At 59.0% G+C, this 19,085-nt stretch overlaps 1 protein-coding gene across 9 annotated transcripts in view; it reads left to right on the top strand.

Moving 5' to 3' along the window:
- The window catches only part of TLE3 (TLE family member 3, transcriptional corepressor), a 51,958-nt gene extending 37,161 nt beyond the window's left edge, over positions 1–14,797 (top strand). For 2 of the 9 annotated variants that reach the window (XM_040493121.1, XM_040493120.1), the window contains 12 exons: positions 3,247–3,366; positions 4,230–4,280; positions 4,926–5,078; positions 5,452–5,593; positions 6,149–6,348; positions 7,063–7,139; positions 7,741–7,990; positions 8,299–8,546; positions 9,356–9,503; positions 10,512–10,662; positions 11,527–11,603; positions 12,739–14,797. In XM_040493121.1, coding sequence (XP_040349055.1) covers positions 3,247–3,366; positions 4,230–4,280; positions 4,926–5,078; positions 5,452–5,593; positions 6,149–6,348; positions 7,063–7,139; positions 7,741–7,990; positions 8,299–8,546; positions 9,356–9,503; positions 10,512–10,662; positions 11,527–11,603; positions 12,739–12,846 — 1,725 coding nt within the window. In that variant the 3' untranslated portion in view covers positions 12,847–14,797. Of the gene's footprint in view, positions 1–3,246; positions 3,367–4,229; positions 4,281–4,925; positions 5,079–5,451; positions 5,594–6,148; positions 6,349–7,062; positions 7,140–7,740; positions 7,991–8,298; positions 8,547–9,355; positions 9,504–10,511; positions 10,663–11,526; positions 11,604–12,235; positions 12,519–12,738 lie in introns of those variants that run through there. The other 7 variants (XM_040493123.1, XM_040493124.1, XM_040493122.1 and 4 more) reach the window with 7 other exon arrangements.
- The last annotated feature ends 4,288 nt before the right edge of the window (positions 14,798–19,085 follow it).

The raw sequence follows: 19,085 nt of genomic DNA, 5'->3' as shown, positions 1-19,085 counted from the left end.
TTCTCCTTGCTTCCTCCGAACGCCTGAGGTTTCTCCTTGTCCTGGGCTTTAACTCGGTTTAAGAAAGTGCTCGCGAGCAGGCATCAGGGCCAGGCTGTCTGCGTGTCTGCCAGCTCTGAGATTTGCTGTAAATCTTTCTGATCACACTGAGGCTCAGAGGTTCTGTTTCAAGTGAATAAGCCTTCTGAATAAGTGCAGTGGAGTCTGGATAAAAAAAATCCTGCAGCGATTAGCAAAGCTATTTTATTCCTCATCGCTGTCCTTGTATCTGGGGCCATCTAATCTGTTAGGATGGCTTTGGTTATTACCTCGTGTTAAGCAGGACTTGGAAGGTCAGGCAGTTAACTAACCATCTAGACGGCAGCTTCCTCGGGCAGCCCCTCCATTCCGACCCCCTTCCCTCCCGGCCCTCCTCCCGGCTGACTTTATAAACCATCCAATTAGCCACGGTGCTCTCGGCCCCCCGCGACTGGCCCACGTGCTCTGGGTCCACATTTGGGCCCAGTGACGGCTGGCTACCTCAGAAAGGAACAACTAAAGCTGAAAATCCGTCTTGATTGCTTTAGTGTTGATCCTCCAAAAGGTGGCCATTTTTGCAGAGGTGGTCTGTCTAGATAGGACTGGACCCCTCAGGGCTCGGGGCTGGTCCTGGCTTCACGCAACACCGGGGAGCTCTCTTGGCCTCTCCGGGCGCCAGTTTCTATACCTGTGACACGGGCATATTCCCGCCCAGTCAGCCTCTCAGCCTGGTTAGGAAGCCCCCTCGGCACAGAACGTGGCATCGAGGAGATGACCCGGTGAACAAGGCACCTGCCGCGGCGTGAACCGAGGGTTTGAAGCCCGACGCCCTCTGTCCTCCTCCCCATTGCTATTTGCGTTTGGCTTTGTGCCCCCGTCTGTGAAAGCTTTCTGCACAAAGAAGCTCCCCGGGGGGACCCCCAAGAGCTGAGCTCTTCACCCTGCAGCACCCACACGCATGCACGGCAGACTCCGAGCAGAGGGGGCACGCTCCGGCCCCGGGAGAGTCCGGTGGGAACGAATCGAGACGCCATCCGGCCCGGGGCCCGGGCGCCCGGCTCAGGGCGGGCGAGGCCGTAGGGCTGTGCGCCTGTGGCCACGGCGTCCGAGGAAGTGTGCGGCCCCTCGCGGACCAGGTTGTCAACAGATGAGGCCCCCGCAGGAAGGACAGGGCCGCGGCCGGGTGGAAGGGGGCCGGCTGGACGGGCTGGAAGCCGTCCCAGAGGGCTTAGTCTGGAGTCCAATTAGAGGTAGCTTCATTCATATTTCCTTGCCTCGCCGAAGCAATAAAAAATACTTAGTTTTTTGGCCGCCTGCCAGCCAGAGGCGGGCTGGATCGATGCCGCTAAATGCCTGACATGACTCTCTCCGGTAGCAGCGAGGGTTTTCAGCCTGACTGCATGAGAAGAAAGAGCTCGCTGTTCTCCGAGCCACGTACTGGGTCGCAAGGAGAAACACGAGCCGCCGCACGCCCCCCCTCGGCTCCGCTCCCCGCCCGCCCCGAGAGAGGAGAGGGGCTGGAAGCGATTCTGCTTAGCACGGGGTGGCCGCCGTCGGAGGAAATGAAATGAAATGGCGGTGATTTTCCTGCCGGCGCTCGCAGCGGCTAATTGAATTGCGGCCGTGTGCGCCTCGCCGCCGCTCCTGCACGGCTGTGGGGAAGGCTGAGCTGCAGTCCCATTATAACCTCCATTTTTTCTTCCAAGGCTTGATAACTCTGCCATTTTAATTTGCTTCAGGCAGAAACTTGGCAGGGAAGGGCTGCCCAGAAACCGGCTTAGGAAAAGGAAATTAAGTTCTGTGGCTGGTCCCCACGCCGTGCCCCGCGCCCCCCGCCCCTCCGCCACCACCCCCCCCCAACCCAAACGCCGGCACTGGCCTCCAGAAAAGTGGGGAGACGTGAGGTAGAGGCTCACCCGGCCTCCGCCTTGGGATACCCTTCCCTGCCGAGCGGGGGTCCCTCCGTGGCCCTGTGTGGCCTGCGCGTCTGTGATGCGTGGGCCGTGGATGGGCCGGCCTGTAGCTGGACTGAGTCTTGCTCCTTCCTCCAAGCCCCAGGCCTGATCCAGGGTGGGTGCTCAGAAAAGCGTGGGTGAGTGGTGAGTGAAGGAGGGTCTCTCGGAAAGGAGTGAACTCGGCAGCCCCCTCGAGGGACATTGAATCTGTCCCGGCCCCCCGGAGGGCAAGGGCACAGGTTTGCTGGCCGGTACCCCTGCTTCCCAGCCTGGTGCTGACAGCCACAGAACCACTCGTGGCCACAGGCAGCATCCCGAGCCCGCCCCAGGGATCCCTTCCTCTGCAGGACGCCCTCCCGCCCCTGGGACAGCTCCGTCCCCAGGCCTGTCTGCCTGTGCTGTTCCCGCTTTGCCGATTGGCCCTCTTCCCAGGCCTGGAATTTCAAGCTATAGCTGTGCTTTCTCACCTTAGAGTTTGAAGGGAGAACTCATCGGGCCCTTCCAAGCTTGAGAAACCTTGGTTTCCTTTATGTTGCCTCCAGTGGGGGACCTCGGGCACGTTTCCCAACCCCTTGGGGCCCCTACATTCCCACCGTTACAGAAAGGATGATTCCACCTGCCCTCCTACCTTTTCCCACCTTTCAGAGGGAAAGGCTTCCCGATGTTGCGATTTTTGTTTCTTTAAAACACTGCTCTTTCTCAGAAGTTGCTGGAGGCCCTGCAGTGGAGGAGTAGGGTGTTCACACAAAATGCCAGGTTGCCCACATACCCTTAGAAGGCCTGTCGGCAGCCCAACATTCTCCTTCCGGGTCAGTCCCCCCATTCCAGTGGGGTTCAGCTGATGACGTATTGCACACAGCCCCTGTGTGTCGGCTGAGACCCGTCTTTCAAGACTCAGTGCAGACTTGGCTTATCCCTTCTTTGAGCAAATGTACGTGGCCGGCCCAGGATGGGTGTGGACGGAGAGAGGTGTGATCCATCCGGCCCTCATGGAACGCACAGTCTCGAAGGCCGGAACGCAGACAGCTCCGTGCGAGCCTGTTTACTTACTAGCAGCGTCACAGCTCCAAAAGGGAATTGTGCTCCCCGGGCCTCTCCCGGGGGGGGACCCAGTCTGGAGAGCTGGGAAGGCTTCCCTGGCAAGGCCCCGATGGAACAGAGCTGACCTCGAGGGCCTGGCCATTGGTGCAGGACATTGCCCTCTTGAACCACCTGCACTCAGCTAATGTCTTGGTGTGCACGAAACGTTCACGCTGAATCTCCTCGTTCCCAGAATAACTCGGTGTCGCCCTCGGAAAGCCTCCGGGCCAGTGAGAAGCACCGGGGCTCCGCAGACTACAGCATGGAATCCAAGAAGCGGAAAGCAGAGGAGAAGGATAGTCTGAGCCGATACGTACGTCTAAGGGCCTAGTGGGCACCACTGGGTCTGTGCTGGGAGCTGGGGTTGTGGGAGAACACACAGGCCTGACTTGTGGGTGACTCAGAGGCACAGGTGGGGACAGGCTGGGTTGTCTGGTGTGTGTGTGGGGGGGGGGGTGGAGACCATACACACACACACACACACACACACACACACACGCTGTGCACATGGGCCACCACAGCCAGGAGGGAATGGATGAAGAGAGCAGAGGCGCCTCCCACAGCCGGGCCAGCGACCCCATGCTGCCATCACGGCCTTCCCAGAATCCTCGGTCTGCTCCGGGGGCCTTGCTGGCACCCCCACACTTTGACCGAGCGGCGTGGTCATGGTATCTGCTCCGGGCCAAGCTGTGCGGGATGAGAGCTGGGAGCGACAGAAGGGGGCCGTGCGGTGCTGGGCTCCACTTGGTCACCTTGCTGCTTGTGGCTTTGGATATGTCGCCCACATTTCCGGGCGAGAGGCTGATCACCACCCCCCCCCCCCACCACCACACACACACACAGCAGCAGAAATGATACAATGAGCCTAGCATACTTCCTTGTCCGCAATGGTGGGTATGAAGCCGGCTGCAAGGAGCTGTGTGGCTCCAGAGAGACACGTTGGAGGGGGGGCTCAGAAATACCATAACAGGTATCGGCAGGTATCGGTCAGGCTGCCAGTGGGCACGGAGCAGAGTGACCCGGAGCAGGGCTGGGGGGCTGGGCTGGGAGACAAGAGCCTGGGCTTTGGGGTTTGGCCCAGGTTCAGATCCCGGATGCTGGATACCCGCGGTGGTTCACGCCTCAACGGGGGTGTGGCGGGGGTGGCCTCCTTACTGGCTTGTCTCTTGCTTGCAGGACAGTGACGGGGACAAGAGTGATGATCTGGTGGTGGATGTTTCCAATGAGGTGAGCACAGGCCCAGGTGGCAGCGTGCTCGGCTTGGAACCCTTTCCTGCCTAGGAGCTGTTGTGTCTCAGCTGCTGCACAGACATTACTGACATGCCCCGAGCAGGGCACCGAGGCCTCCGGGGCTGGGGCACCAGGCTGGTCAGGAGGAGGAGGACAGGGCTTTGCTGCCGGGTGGCTGGGGTTCCTTAGGATGGGAACCTCGGTTGGACAGTGCAGGTGTGCCCCAAGGATCCCAGGGGAGGGCCAGGTCCTCGAGGTCAGATCTGTTATCCCCACCACCCCTGGGATCTCGAGAGTAGGGGGTTGTGAGCCCCTCGGGATCAGTTTTGGCAGGGGACGAGGACTGGAGCGACCTACCCGAGGCCAGGAGACCCCACCGCCCAAATATGAGTCCTGAACTTGTGTTTGATCTTCGGCTGGTTACCACCCCCCACCCCCGCGCAGGCCCCTGTCTCTCCATCTGTGAGATGAAGGGGTGAGACCAGATCGTTAAGAACGAGTCGCCCCCACTTTGAGGCCCCCCAGTCTCTTCCAGCCAAGCTCCTCTCCCCAACAGCTGGCGCACTCCCTTCCCATTCCCAGAGCAGGGAGGACTCCAGGCTGCTTGTTGATTTCCACGCATCTCTGTGCTTGTGCTTTTAGGACCCAGCGACGCCGCGGGTCAGCCCGGCACACTCCCCTCCTGAGAATGGGCTGGACAAGGCCCGAGGCCTGAAGAAGGATGCCCCCACCAGCCCCGCCTCAGTGGCCTCGTCCAGCAGCACACCCTCTTCCAAGACCAAAGACCTTGGTCATGTATGTGGGGCCTGCCACTGGCACCCCAGAAGCAGGGGGCTGGGGCAGGTGGGGGTGGGGGCAAAAGTCTCTGGAAAAGAGGCCGGAGCGGTGATCACTGGAGGGCAGAGGGGTGGAGTACGAAGACCATGGATTGGGGTTTGGCCCCGGTGCCAGTCCTGGCTTTACCACTTACCGGCTGGGCCTCGGGCTGCCAGTTAATGTTTCTGAGCCTTGGTTGCCGCATCCATACGATGGGAGCAGTCAGTCACCCCAAGTCCCTGCCGCACAAGGTGGGGCAAGAATTGAGGGGCTGTCGGGCAGCTGGGTGTCGTGGCCAGCTCCAAGGGCCCAGCTCTGGGGACAAAGGAATCTTCATGTCTTCCCTGTTCAGAATGACAAATCCTCTACCCCTGGGCTCAAGTCCAACACGCCTACTCCGAGGAACGATGCCCCGACCCCAGGCACCAGCACCACCCCAGGGCTCCGGTCGATGCCGGGCAAACCTCCAGGCATGGACCCGATAGGTATAATGGGTAGGCACGATGAGGCTGGGTCGACCGTGTTTGAGGGGAGGCGTGTGCCCCGGGGCGGGGCTGGAGCCAGAGCACCAGGGAGCGTGTGGGAGTTGGGGCTCTCCCCGGGCCTCCAGGGGGACTTCGCGGTCAGGTCAGAGGAGGACACGGATGCCGGCTGCGTCCACACTGACGGCAGGGCTTACTGGGAGGGCCCCTGTTGGACTTGGCACATGGGAGGAGCTTCAGACAAGTCGGGTTACCTGTGGTCCGTCCCCACCTCTGTCATTAGTTCTTTGAGACACGCAACAAACTTCCTTCTCTGGGCCTCTTGAGTCCTGCCTTATAAAAAGAGGTGGGCGCATCTCTCAGCTTGAACCTTCTTGGGCCGTGAAGACCAGGATCCCAGTTGGGGGGGGGGGTTCAGTCCCCGAGGATTGCCTGGAGCCGGCAGCTTTCCAATGCAGGAAATGCAGGAAGCAAGGCGGCCTGGTGGCCTGAGCTTTGTCCCGGAGGGGGGGAGGGGGGCCCCCTCCCCCTGAGGGTCTCCCCCAGCTGACTTCCTCCTCCTTGCAGCCTCAGCCCTGCGCACTCCAATCTCCATCACCAGCTCCTACGCGGCGCCCTTTGCCATGATGAGCCACCACGAGATGAACGGCTCGCTCACCAGCCCCAGCGCCTACGCCGGCCTCCACAACATCCCACCCCAGATGAGTGCGGCCGCGGCCGCGGCTGCCGCCGCCTATGGCCGATCGCCAATGGTGAGCTTTGGAGCTGTACGTAGACCTTTTGGCTCCTTTTGGGGGGTGGAAGTGGGCCAGGAGTGGGGAGCCGGTGGGGTTGTTTCTTAGAAAGCGGAAGGAACATACGCTTTGGGGTCAGCAGACGTGGTTCCCGCCTCCTTTTGCCCATTAGTCATCACGTGACCTTGTGCAGCTCAGCCTCCGAGGGCTGTCTTTTTCCATCTGGGAAGTGGGGCGATTACCTCTTTTTCTGGGCCCTGGGGGGATGGGAATCCCCAAAGGAGGCCAGTGGCTTCCGCGTGGCATGGGTTTGGTGAATGAGGCTGTTTGCCATACGGAGGATGGGTTCAGACCGGGGTCAGCAGAGAGGGGTGCTTTTTTCAGGGGACAGTGCGTCTCTGGGATGGCCTCCTGTCCTCATGACGGGCCCGTCGGACACCAGGGGAGGGAATGGAGTGGGACTGTGCCTCGTGGAGCCGGGAGGGCGGGTGGGGTGGGGGGGATCCAGAACACTGGCTCAGGGTTGGTGGGCCTGGACTGTCACCCTGTCCCTGCCACTGTCCTGGACAAGACTTTTGGGCCCGCTGGGCCCGTGTTTCCTCTGAAAAAGCAGGCTCTGCGCGGCTGGCTTCCGGGTTGGGAAGGGGCGGTGCTGTGTGGGCAGGACGTCGGAAGTGGTGAAGGAAGACGCCAGGGGGATGGGTGGCGGCGCCCCTCACTAAGAGCTGGCCTCGTCTTGCCTTTCAGGTTGGCTTTGACCCTCACCCTCCCATGCGGGCCACGGGCCTGCCCTCAAGCCTGGCCTCCATTCCTGGTGGAAAACCGTACGCTCTGGCTATGTGTGTCGCATGCTTCTTGGGGAAAGCTCGCCGTCCCCCGCCCCTATCCCCTGCCCTGGCAGACGTCCCCTTGGGAAGGGTCTCCCCTCCAGAGGCACTCATAGATCAGGTTGCAGCCCGGGAGACGGCTCCTGCTCAGCCCTGGGGCTCCCGCTGCATGGGGAGCACTTGAGCCCAGGGGGCCTCCATAACCAAATGAGGGGAGCTGCATCAGCAGGGGGGGCAGACCTATGTCCCCCCTCGTGTTACCCCGGGGCTTCTAAAGGAGGAGGTAACATCCAAGCTGGTAAATGGTAGGAGAGGGCATTCTGAGGCACAGGGAGGGCCGGGGTGGGGGGCTGGGGTGCTGGTGACCTGGCTTGGAGCTGAGGGGATGTGACCAGGAGCGGAAGCCAAGGTTGGGATACTGAGTAAATCCCCTACCCTGGTAGAGCCAAACCAAGGAGGCTGGGGGGTGTTACTGGGTTCCCTGAGAGCTGGGGAGCGTGTGCGGGCTGGTGCCGTCCGGCCCGGGCAGGACTCATGGGAACAGAGAGAGGATGGTGGGGGGGCGGGGGTTGACGGAAGGGTCGCGTCTCCCTTTCAGAGCCTACTCGTTCCACGTGAGCGCCGATGGGCAGATGCAGCCTGTGCCCTTCCCCCACGACGCCCTGGCGGGCCCCGGCATCCCACGGCACGCCCGGCAGATCAACACGCTGAGCCACGGGGAGGTGGTGTGCGCCGTGACCATCAGCAACCCCACGCGGCACGTCTACACAGGCGGCAAGGGCTGCGTGAAGATCTGGGACATCAGCCAGCCGGGCAGCAAGAGCCCCATCTCCCAGCTGGACTGCCTGGTGAGGACCCTGGGCCGTAGGCCTCCGCCAGCGGGCGGAGGGGCAGCCTGGCGCGGCCCTCTACTGGCCGGGCCACCGAGCGAGCTGGCTGACGTCCCCGAGCCCCGGTTTTAACGTCCCGACGTGCCGATGATCCCGGGCTTCCTGGGGTTCGTGAGGAGGTGCATGAAAGATGGAAGGGTGGTGAACGAGTGAGGGCGGGACGTGAGCAGGGGTGGCGAAGGGCGCTCAGTGTCGCTGAACGGGACCCCTCTGGTCCCTGGCGAGGGGAGGCGGACGGAGCTCGACACTGTCCCTTCTCTGCCCAGAACAGGGACAACTACATCCGCTCCTGTAAGCTGCTTCCCGACGGGCGCACGCTCATCGTGGGCGGGGAGGCCAGCACGCTCACCATCTGGGACCTGGCCTCCCCCACACCCCGCATCAAGGCCGAGCTGACCTCCTCGGCTCCCGCCTGCTACGCCCTGGCCATCAGCCCCGATGCCAAAGTCTGCTTCTCCTGCTGCAGCGACGGGAACATTGCCGTGTGGGACCTGCACAACCAGACCCTGGTCAGGTGAGGCCGCGGGACGGACCAGGGGAGCCTCCTCCTCGGGAAGCTTTGCGCCGGTCGTAACCGGGCTCTTCGGAGGTGCTATGAGGCTCCGTGGGGTGGCCACGGCAGAGCGGGTGAGGGGACAGCCTTGTGCCAGAGGATAGAGGATCCCCCCCACCCCCCACGGAAGGCTCCGGGGAGCGGGGAGCTGGAGCAGGTCAGGGAACGGGGGATTCAGAGCGGCAGAGGTGAGCAGAGGGCGAGAACTGAGGAAGGAGGAGGCCTCGGGACCAGAAGGTCGGAGCAGTGTCACTTGGTGGTTCTTATGGGGCCTCGGGAGCCACTGCCGGGTGTGAATCCTGCCCCCGCTATGACCTTGTGCAAGCCACTCAACCCCGTGCCTCAGTTTCCCCTGTGTGAAGCGGGCATGGTGAAGCCCGTCCTCGGAGATAAGAGTGCAGTGCAGGACTGGCTGTGTCTGTTGGTCCTGATAGCTTGCAGCTTGTTGATGGCCTCAGCCCCATAGCTCAGGCAGGGGAAGGAGGATGTGGATAAAGAACGAAGCAGGAGCCTCTCCCCCTGCCCCCCGCCCCCCCCCCCCCCCCCGCCCCCTGCCGTTATGCACCTGTCTCCAGGACCCACCTGTAGGGGAGACTCTTGGGTAGGCGGAAGCCCAGCCCGGCGGCTCAGCAAAGGACCATGCGTGCGTGGTAGACCCCCTTCTAGGCCTCAGTTTCCCCTTCTGCACAGACAGAGCCGGCCCGCCTCCTCGGATAGCTGCCCGCTTGGCACTTAGTGGCTCTCCCCTTCTCCCCGCTTGGCTTTCATAGGCAGTTCCAGGGCCACACAGACGGGGCCAGCTGCATAGACATCTCCCACGATGGCACCAAGCTGTGGACCGGAGGCCTGGACAACACTGTGCGCTCCTGGGACCTCCGGGAGGGCCGCCAGCTGCAGCAGCACGACTTCACCTCCCAGGTGTGTGCTCTCCTCCCCCTCGCCCAGGACAGCGCGCTCCCCTCCCTCCCGGGCTCCGAATGGCTGGGTCGGGACAAGGGGGCCCTCACAGGCAACCGTTGCAAATGGACCTGAGACCAACCTGAGCCGCCTTGGAAGGCTTCCTGGAGGAAGCAGCAATAAAATAGAATCGACAGAGCCTTGGAGTTGGACGTACTTGACCCAGCTGCTCAGATCTGGTTCTCACTTGAGCACTTTGTTGAGCACCTTGGCCTTGGTCTTGTCCCTTATGGGATGAGCACAGCAGTAGCAACCTCCTAGGTCTGATGTGGGCAGCGAAAGTGGTCCCTCTTCTGAAAGCCTAGCCACAGCCTGGCTCCTAGAAAATTCTCTATAAATGCCAAGTATCCTAATTTCCCATTGTTACTTGTATTACTTATCTTAATATTTCAACCATATATATTTACTATTTTATTGTTTTATTTCAATTTTTAAATTTTACTTGTTGATGCTTGTTTTTTTTTTTGTTTTTTTTTTTTGAGAGAGAGAGAGAGCGCACGAGCAGGGGAGGGGCAGGGAGAGAGGGAGAGAGAATCCCAAGCTGGGCGTGGAGCCCCACGTGGGGCTCGATCCTATGACCCTGGGATCATGACCTGAGCCGAAATCAAGAGTCAGACGCCCAAACCGACTGAGCCACCCAGGCGCCCCTGTGTATTCACTTTTTTTCTCAAGGCAAGGCAGGAATCCCAGAGACAGAGTCACTTTGAAAGTGAAATTCGGAGCCGGAATGCTGGCTGTACCACTTTGTGGAGTCAGCAGCCTCTCTGAGCCTCAACTTCCTCGCCTATAAAGGGACTCCAGGGCCGAGGGAGAGGGGCTCCGCCTCGCAAATAAATCGCAAGTGGGGAGGCGATGGGAGCAGGAGTGCTGGGCTCCTGCCCTCAGGGTCCCCGAGCAGGCCTCTGGGGAGCCCCCTGGGGCCCCGAGGGCAGAGGAGCTGAACCTAGTCTGGCCCCTCCCCCCCTGCAGATCTTCTCGCTGGGCTACTGCCCCACCGGGGAGTGGCTGGCCGTGGGCATGGAGAGTAGCAACGTAGAGGTGCTGCACCACACCAAGCCCGACAAGTACCAGCTGCACCTGCACGAGAGCTGCGTGCTCTCCCTCAAGTTCGCCTACTGCGGTGAGCCTCGGGGAGCCGGGAGCCCGGCGCAGAGGAGGGCCCCTAAAGCTTCTAGAAAGTCAGAGCCCTGGAGTGAGCCACGTCCTGGAATCGGACCTCCTGATCGCGACCACTGTCCCTCCCCCCGCCCCCCCATCCTTATCCCGGGGATGCAGATACTGCCACAGGGTGCCAAGCTCTCATGGCGCCCGGCCAGAGCCAGTCCCTGCAGGCCTGTGGGCCAGAGGAACAATGCTCACAGCCTCGTGAGCCTTTCCTCCAGGCGGCTGAGACCGCGGGCTGCGATGGCCGATGGCCCCGGACTGGGACATCTGCTTCCCCCGCGCCCGACTAGCTTTGCTGCCCTGGACACCTCTCATCCTCTCTGAACCCCAGCGGGTCTTTCTCTGGGGCCTCTGCGTGGCTTTGGCATTAGCACGGGCAGGGCCCTGGCAGGGCGGCCTGCAGAGGAAGAGTGCCCGCTGACCACTGGCTTCAGCTGGGTCTCCAGACCTCAGGGCCTCGCCATTTCTCGTACTTCCTGCCGCCTTCCCGTAGTAAAAATGAGAAGGGTCAGCCGACTACTGGCTTTAAAAAGAATCTTTTGGGGGAAGTGTGATGTCTGGAGTTAACTGCATATCCTACCTTTGCCCATCCAGCTGCTCCCCTCGCCCGCCCTTGACCGCGGAGAAAGGTGTTCTATGGGTGTGAGCCGGTGACGGGTCTCGCTGACCGAATGCCCCCCACCGGCCGAGGGTCTGACCACGCACTGGTTGGCCGCTCACGCCGCGTTCCCATGGCAGCCAGCCTTGTCTGGGGTGGGTCCTGCCTTCCGTCCGGGGCAGCAAGCCACAAGCTGACGTCCCCTTTGCCTCCCTGTCGTAGGCAAGTGGTTCGTGAGCACTGGGAAGGACAACCTCCTCAACGCCTGGAGGACCCCGTACGGAGCCAGCATATTCCAGGTACTGCCCGCCATCCGAGCGCCCAGAATTCTGCCCAGAGTTGGGACCCACCCACGGGGATGGGGCTGGTGGGAGGCAACGCAGGACTTGCCCCGGCCCCTTCCAGCCCCCACCGGATGGCGGTCCAGGACGGGTTCCCCGGAGGCAAGGCCTTGGACACGGCAGCGGGACACACCCTGCAGGGCGAGGGCTTTTAGTCAGGGGTTCTCGTAGGATCCCTAGAGCCAGGGGGAGTCCCGTCATGCTCTCGGCTCTGGCCTTTGCGCTGGGCGGTCACAGGATGTGCACCGGGCAGTGGAGCAAACTGGACAGCTCTTTCCAGAGCAGCGTTAGCCGGCGTTCAGGTGACTTTGTCCTTTATGTCGACACCTCGGTGTAAGGAGAGAGGTGCTGCAGGAAGAAGGGTCTGCAAAGACACGAGCGGGGGAAGGGACTTTTCCTGGTTTCTGAAGATCTGGGTTCCAACGCACTGCCCTCTCAATTATACACACTCTTGCCCCCCCCACACAGCACACGCACACGCACACTCATACGTAGCACACATTTCACTCACACTTTCACACGCACAGCATGCGCACTCTTATACACACACACACACAGCACACACATACAATGTGCTCCCGTGCTCCCAGCTGTCAAGCCGCCTCCAGGATCCGTGCTGGGGAAGGTCTGGTGTCCGGCATAACATTCAGAGTCTCCCCAGTCACGCTGGACGCTTCAGGTTGGGTGTGGACCCCTCCCCAGCTCAGCAGGCTGAGGCTCAGGCCTGCTCAGAAGTGCTCCTTCTGAGCACTTCTCAGAATGCTCACACCCTGCTCAGAAGTGCTCCTTCCTGTCTGTAACCTCCGAGGAGAAGCTCACGCTCCAGCGTTCTCTTTGGAGCCATTCCACTTCGAGATCGTGCTGGACCCTGTTAATGAGCTTTTTCTGGGGGGCGGCGGGGAGGAAGGGGCATCTGTCCCCGGAAGTGCCTCTCCGGGCTACGCTGGGAGGGCCCGCGGGGTGCGCCGAGGTGGGAGCTCCAGGGCCGTGGAGAGGGGGTGCCGTGCAGATAGCCCTGCGGTCGTGCTGAGTCCCAAGAAAGTGAATTTCTGCCTTTTTTCCCCTCCCCCCCGCCTGTCCTTGCCTCCTCCAGTCCAAGGAATCCTCGTCTGTCTTGAGTTGTGACATCTCGGCGGATGACAAATATATTGTAACGGGCTCTGGTGACAAGAAGGCCACGGTTTATGAGGTCATCTACTAAACACGGACTCTAACAGGGCTGTCAGACTCTGGGAGAAACGGACTCGGCAGTGACAGGGCGACCCCGCGAGGGGCCCCGAGGCTGGCGGAGGCTGGCGGCGGGCAGCCGAGCGGTTCAGGGCTGCGCTCCGGCAGGCCGAGAGGGCGCACCCGCCACGGTCTGGACTCCTGGGCACGGGCTCCCATGTCTCACGGACTCCGATGGATGTCCCTCCTCCTCCTCCTCCCCCTCCGCGACCCTGGCACAGACGCTACAAGTAGATTGATTTGGAGGCTCGGGGCCCCAGCGCCCCACCCCCCCCCCCCCCCCCCCCCCGCGGACACCCTCGTGAATCTCTATCTTCCCCCTGCCCTGGGTCGGGGACACTGGAGCAGACCACGTGTTTATGCTGGGGGAGGGAGGGAATCTCCTGTTCCCGATTGTGCAGCGCACAACCTTTGTGAAAAATGTAAATAACAGACTCCTCTATCTTGGACTGGTCAGTGGGGGAGGGGGCCCCTTCCCACCGAAAACGCTAGCCGTGTACTTCGCCTGCTGTATTTGTAACCCACTCGGGGGGGTGGCTTTTTTTTTTTTTTTTTTTTTTTTAAAGGGACATCCCCATTTGGGAAGGGGAGGCCGGGAGGGGGAGCCAAACGGAGAGGGAGTGGAGGGGGTAGAGGAAGGGAGCCACAGCCGGTGACCAGACTGACCGGAATGGGCCCCCCCCCCCCACCCCCCGGGCCGAGCGCGCCTCCCCGTGGACTTGGGAGCTGCCCGAGGCCGGCAGGACCCACCGGCGGTGGCCGGGCCGCGCGCGCTTGGTGGCAGCCTGGGCCGACAAAGGTCTGATTCTCTGTGGCCTCCTGCGCTCGCCTCCCTCTCTCTCAGGGGTCCGACTCTTGCTCTGTCTTTCCCTCTTGCCTCGCTCTCTCTCTTTGGTGCACACTTGGTTACGGTGAGGAGAAATGGAGGTTCAAAAGGAGCCCCATCCCTGGTCCTTGATCTTCGGACACGACCTAAAAAGGACAAAAAGCGGAAAGCATATGGCAACTCAGCTCAGGGAGCTACCAGAGAAAAATAGCGACTGATGTGGGTGCTTTTTTTTTTTTTTTTTTTTTGAATAAAAAGAATTAGAATCGACGTCCTTTATAAAACGCCTTCTCCCCCTTTTCCTGCCTCTGACCCCTTCCTCTCTCCCTAGAGGGGCAAAGTGTAATCCACCTGCAGGGTTGGGAGTCCGAAGGGATCGTCTCCCCCAGCCCCACCCTGGGCAGCACAGCAGGGCTGGGGGACCAGGGCTCGGGCGGGGACCCTGATCCCGACACTGTGGCGACTTCTCGCGGTTGCAGTCTCTCTCTTGAGCCCCAACAGATGACAGGTAGCAAGTGGTCTCCTGCAGGTACCACGTGTTGGTACCAGAATGTTCTGAGGTATTAGGATTTGGGTTTGTCGGTTTGTTTTGTTTTGGTTTTTTTCCTCCCTCCCTTGGTCTTTTTTTTTTTTTTTTTCGTCGTCGTCTCTTAAGGAAAAGGTAAAGGCCGATGTGAGCCCTGATGGTGGGCTCTCCACGGATGTAGCATATGGAAGATAATTTTGATATTGCATTTTTATGGATTATTTTATAATGTGTGATTCTGTCTGGTGAGAAGGAAGGGGGGGCTCCAGTGGAAACTTCTGGTCTTCAGTGATCTTGCTCTGGGCGAGCAGCTCCCCTGACGGGGGGTGGGGGGGGGGAGCCCAGGGGCCATGGAGACTGGTGAGGCCCCCCCTGTACCTTTCTGAGGGTGGGGGAGGGGCCGTCTCCAGAATTTCTCTCTCTTTCTCTGGTTCATCTGCCGTCTTGCGAAGGCTCCAGCCGCAAGGGAGGGCGAGGGTAGAAAAACCTGATTTCCTGAAGAAAAAAAAAAGAACGTGAAAAGTCATTGTAATGAGCTGTTTTTATATTTTTAAAAGTTGCTATTTAAAGGTTGGCTTGATTGTCGTGTTTTAATTGCCTCCTCCCCCCCCCCACCCCCTACCCACCCGCTTGTCAGTCCTCCCCAAGAAGAGCCACTGGGGGCCACTGTCCCTCCTCATGCCCTGGGTTCTGGGTGATGCCCTTTGTCGTCCCTGAACATAGGCTCTTCTCATTTTTGAGCACTTCACATGCTGTCCCCAACCCCTGAAAGTCCCATCCTGCAGGACAGTGAAAGGGCGTGTGCTCCATACCTCCCGGGTCTCAGCACCAGGGAGTGGTGGGTGGGAGCTGGGATTTCCTTTGCACACAGGGGCAGGACGGAGTTCCTCAGGGGAGGACTACAGACCTGTACCAAAGTCTTAGCGGTGAGTGCAAAAGTCTGGGGCAAAAAATGCAACGCGAACTTCACGTGGGAGGTTCTAGGACCATCTGGACGCTGAAAGCCTCCGCCGTCCTTCTTAAGCTTCAAGTTAGATGTTACGGGCGGTGAACTTGAAGTCTGGTTCACAGAGGTGTTTGAAGGCTTGAGAGGAAGGGTTTGCAGAAGGGCCGGGGTAGGGAATGCAGGCCAGTGCCCCCAGGGAGGCGGGGCAGGGCGAGGGTGCTTCCTGGGCTCTGGGATTTCCTCCTCAAGCTGGGGACTAGCATGGTTTCCAACGCCGTACTTGGTCACAATCGTCCCATTACTGTTGTCCCAAATAAATCACAACGGCCCGCTGTCACTGCACACAAAAAAAGGAAGAACTTAACGGTTTTTAAAAGGAGTTTACAATTAGAATACAGCACAGTCTTTATTAGCCTAGGAAGGACAGCCGGACCGCAGGCACAGGAGTGGGCCAGCTGGAGAGGGATGCCCTCGGGCTTCTAGAGGAGAAGCTTCCAGCAGGTTGGAGGAATGTTCATCGGAGCTGCATGGACTTGAGTAAAAGCTCACCCACCTTGTTCGTCCGGGTCTGTGCATTGAAGCCAAGGGCTATCTGGCCAGAGCATTCTGCGTGTGCCCCGGACCCGCCTGGGGACTGCAGGCCCCATGAGACACGCCTGTCGGAGAATCCTCGCCTCCCGTCTTGCCCTGGCAGAGGTGGTCACTACCGTTTCTGAAAAGGGGAACAAGACTGAAAGACTGCCCTACCCAGAGGTCCTGGGCACAGTCAAGGATGGAGAGCCGACCAAGATTAAGTCTCAGCCACGGGCGCTCACAGTTGAGGTCGGGGGACAGCACAGCCCCTCATTTGTGTGAGCCCTGCTGGCGACACATCCCTGGGCACCAGCCGCTGGCGCCTCGTTTCCTGCCTGTGGTCACCGCCGCTGTCCCTTCTACCAGCTCTCCAAGCTTTTCCCTGACGACTGTCACACTGCGTGCTGCCTCACCGGCCGCTCCCCTCTGCTTTCCACCCAGCTTGTTGGAAACCCAGCATCTCAGGCCAGCAGCAGCTGAAAATGCATTTTTTTTTTTTAATTTTATTTTTGAGAGAAAGAGACTGAGTGCGAGTGGGGGAGGGGCGCAGAGAGAGGGAGACACGGGGTCGGAAGCAGACTCCAGGCCTTTGGCATAGAGCCCGACGCTCTGTGGGCTCGAACTCACGGACCGTGAGATCATGACCTGAGCCAGAGTCCGCTTGACCGACTGAGCCGCCCAGGGGCCCCTGAAACTGCATTTTGAGGGCCCCTCTGCTGCTGGCACCTTTGTGAGGTGCTCAGATTCTAGTCTGTGCAGAGGGGCCTGCTTGCAGCAAATAATCCGCCTCCCTTCCTCAATACCCCCAGGTTGCCCCTGCCCCCTCTCCAACAGGGCGGCAGAAGGTCTCCATGCCAATTTCCTGGCCTTTTCCAAGTCACCGGAACTGTTCTTTTCCTGCAAAGACGCAGGCCCGTGCAGTCTTAGCGTTGGCCACACCTCACCACACCTGTCCGGCTTGACCGGCTTCCCTGGAGGGCAGCACTCAGGGCTTCAGGGGCCCAGGGCAGCCCCGGTGAGTAAATGGTGAGCTCTTAACCTGCTGGAGGGGACCCTAGTTCTCTGTGAGCTGGGCATCTAGATTCTCAGAACTGAAGCCAAGACGTGAACTGACTTCTGGAGTTCTTTAAGCTCTGCTGTTGCTTGAAGCAAGGGAGCTGCATTTAATTTTTTTTTTTTTTTAATGTTTACTTATTTTTGAGAGAGAGAGTGTGAGTAGGGGAGGGGCAGAGAGAGAGGGAGACACGGAATCCGAAGCAGGTTGCAGTCTCTTAGCTGTCAGCACAGAGGCCGACGCGGGGCTCGAACTCACGAACCACGAGATCGTGACCTGAGCCGAAGTTGGACGCTTAACCGGCTAAGCCCCCCAGGCGCCCCAAGGAGAGCCGTATTTAAAAGCGGGGAGAGTATGGTTGTCAGAAGGCCACTTTCATGATTTTAGTCCGTGGGCCCAGGCCATTCCAAGCCACAGCTGACCAGGCCAGCCCTTCTGGTGTCCCTCTGAGCCACTGCCCATCCCGGTTCCCCACCCCCAAGGTGCTCAACCCCAGCATGGGCAGTGGGTCTCTGAATTTGAGCGTCCATGAGAAGGCCCAGAGATACGGACCTCTGGATACTGCAGCTGGAAAGATCCTTAGCAAGACTGTTAAATATTAGAAACTGGCCATCGAATGTTTCATGATGACAAAGCGTATTTTTTTTTTCAAGAACACGGTACTTGAAAAGGAACATTATCTTTAACGTGAAGTATAGCAAACAAACCTGATGAACCCTTTGAAAACTTGCACAGTTATGCACCGCTTTATTTTTCTTATGCTACTATAAAATGTGCTCTGTTCCAGTACCCATGAAGCATTTTTAAACATTACACTAAAATTGGACCCTTTGTATTTGAAGAGGTATCTATACTGAGCCCTTGAATAAATGGGACCGACCATTAAGGCCCAGAAAGGGCAAGTAAGTCACACAGCCTGAACTGGATTACAAATCACATCTCCCTCCCCCTTAAATCACCAGCATACTCTCGAGGAGGGCAGGACTGAACGACGTTTCGAATCCAGAGGATGAGGGCTCCTGCCCCTTCAACAGTACTGGTGAAAAAAAAAAAATTGCTTATGGAAAAAGATGGCCAAGAAAAGTCATGGAAACCAGCCTCCTGCCTGGAGAACCCAGAACTCACCAATCCACCCATCTGTCAAGCCATCCATCCAACCAGCATTTACCGAGTGCAAATCTAATATGCCAGGCATAGTTCTAAGTGCCGGAGTGCAAAGCTCAAACCGATAGGACAGTGCTTGTCCTCACAGAACTTTCTCAGCCAGAGGTGGGAAGGAATGGATCCCACGGGCAGAGGAGGAGATACGTGATCTCAAAGGGACGAGCCCTGGAGAGAAAGGAAAGGAGAAGAAGCCCCCTCCCAACTCCACCCCCGCCCAGCTCAGGCCTTGCTCACGTCCATGAGGGCACCTCAGTCAGTGCCCAGAAAAATCTACGGTGTGCTCACCCTGACCCTGACTCCGCCCTCTCCCAGGCAGCTGAGACAGGGCAGGTGATGGCTCAGAAGTGGGCGCCTGGGACCTTCTGGACTGCAGAGGCCAGAAGAAAGATGCGGCTGGGACCTTGTCTCTCCTCGGTATCATAGCGGTGCTGTGCAAGGGTTCGATTCCCTTTAACCACGAGGACACAGAGACGTCTTGGACAAGATGAAACTAAAACCATTCTATAAGCTTAAGGAAAGAAGGAAGGAAGGGAAATACTTTAATGTCATAAATTTAAAAACTTTAAAGGTTTAGGAGTACTGGTTTAAAATCAGCCAACAAAACCCCCAAGAATGATCATTACTATTGCTGCTTTTCAACATAGTTCTGGAGGCCCTGGCCAATGCAATAAGACAAAATAAAAAATCAACGAGGTACAATGATTGCAGTGAGAAAACGCAAAGTTGTAATTATTTGCAGATAACATGGCTATATGCATTAGAAAATGTACACGCAGGGGCGCCTGGGTGGCGCAGTCGGTTAAGCGTCCGACTTCAGCCAGGTCACGATCTCGCGGTCCGTGAGTTCGAGCCCCGCATCGGGCTCTGGGCTGATGGCTCAGAGCCTGGAGCCTGTTTCCGATTCTGTGTCTCCCTCTCTCTCTGCCCCTCCCCCGTTCATGCTCTGTCTCTCTCTGTCCCAAAAATAAATAAACATTGAAAAAAAAATTAAAAAAAAAAAAAGAAAATGTACACGCAAAGCAAATATGAGGGTTCAGTCAAGTGGCTGGATCCACAATCGACATTCATTAATCAATAGCATTCCTATTCATAAGCCGCGACCAATCAGGAAAATGTAATATGAA

The sequence above is a fragment of the Herpailurus yagouaroundi genome, unplaced genomic scaffold, assembly GCF_014898765.1.
Source record: "Herpailurus yagouaroundi ecotype Mexico unplaced genomic scaffold, PumYag 184, whole genome shotgun sequence".
In the NCBI taxonomy this organism is placed as follows: domain Eukaryota; kingdom Metazoa; phylum Chordata; class Mammalia; order Carnivora; family Felidae; genus Herpailurus; species Herpailurus yagouaroundi.
Note: the sequence above shows the minus strand (reverse complement) of the source record. Positions and strands in the feature narration are given on the sequence as shown.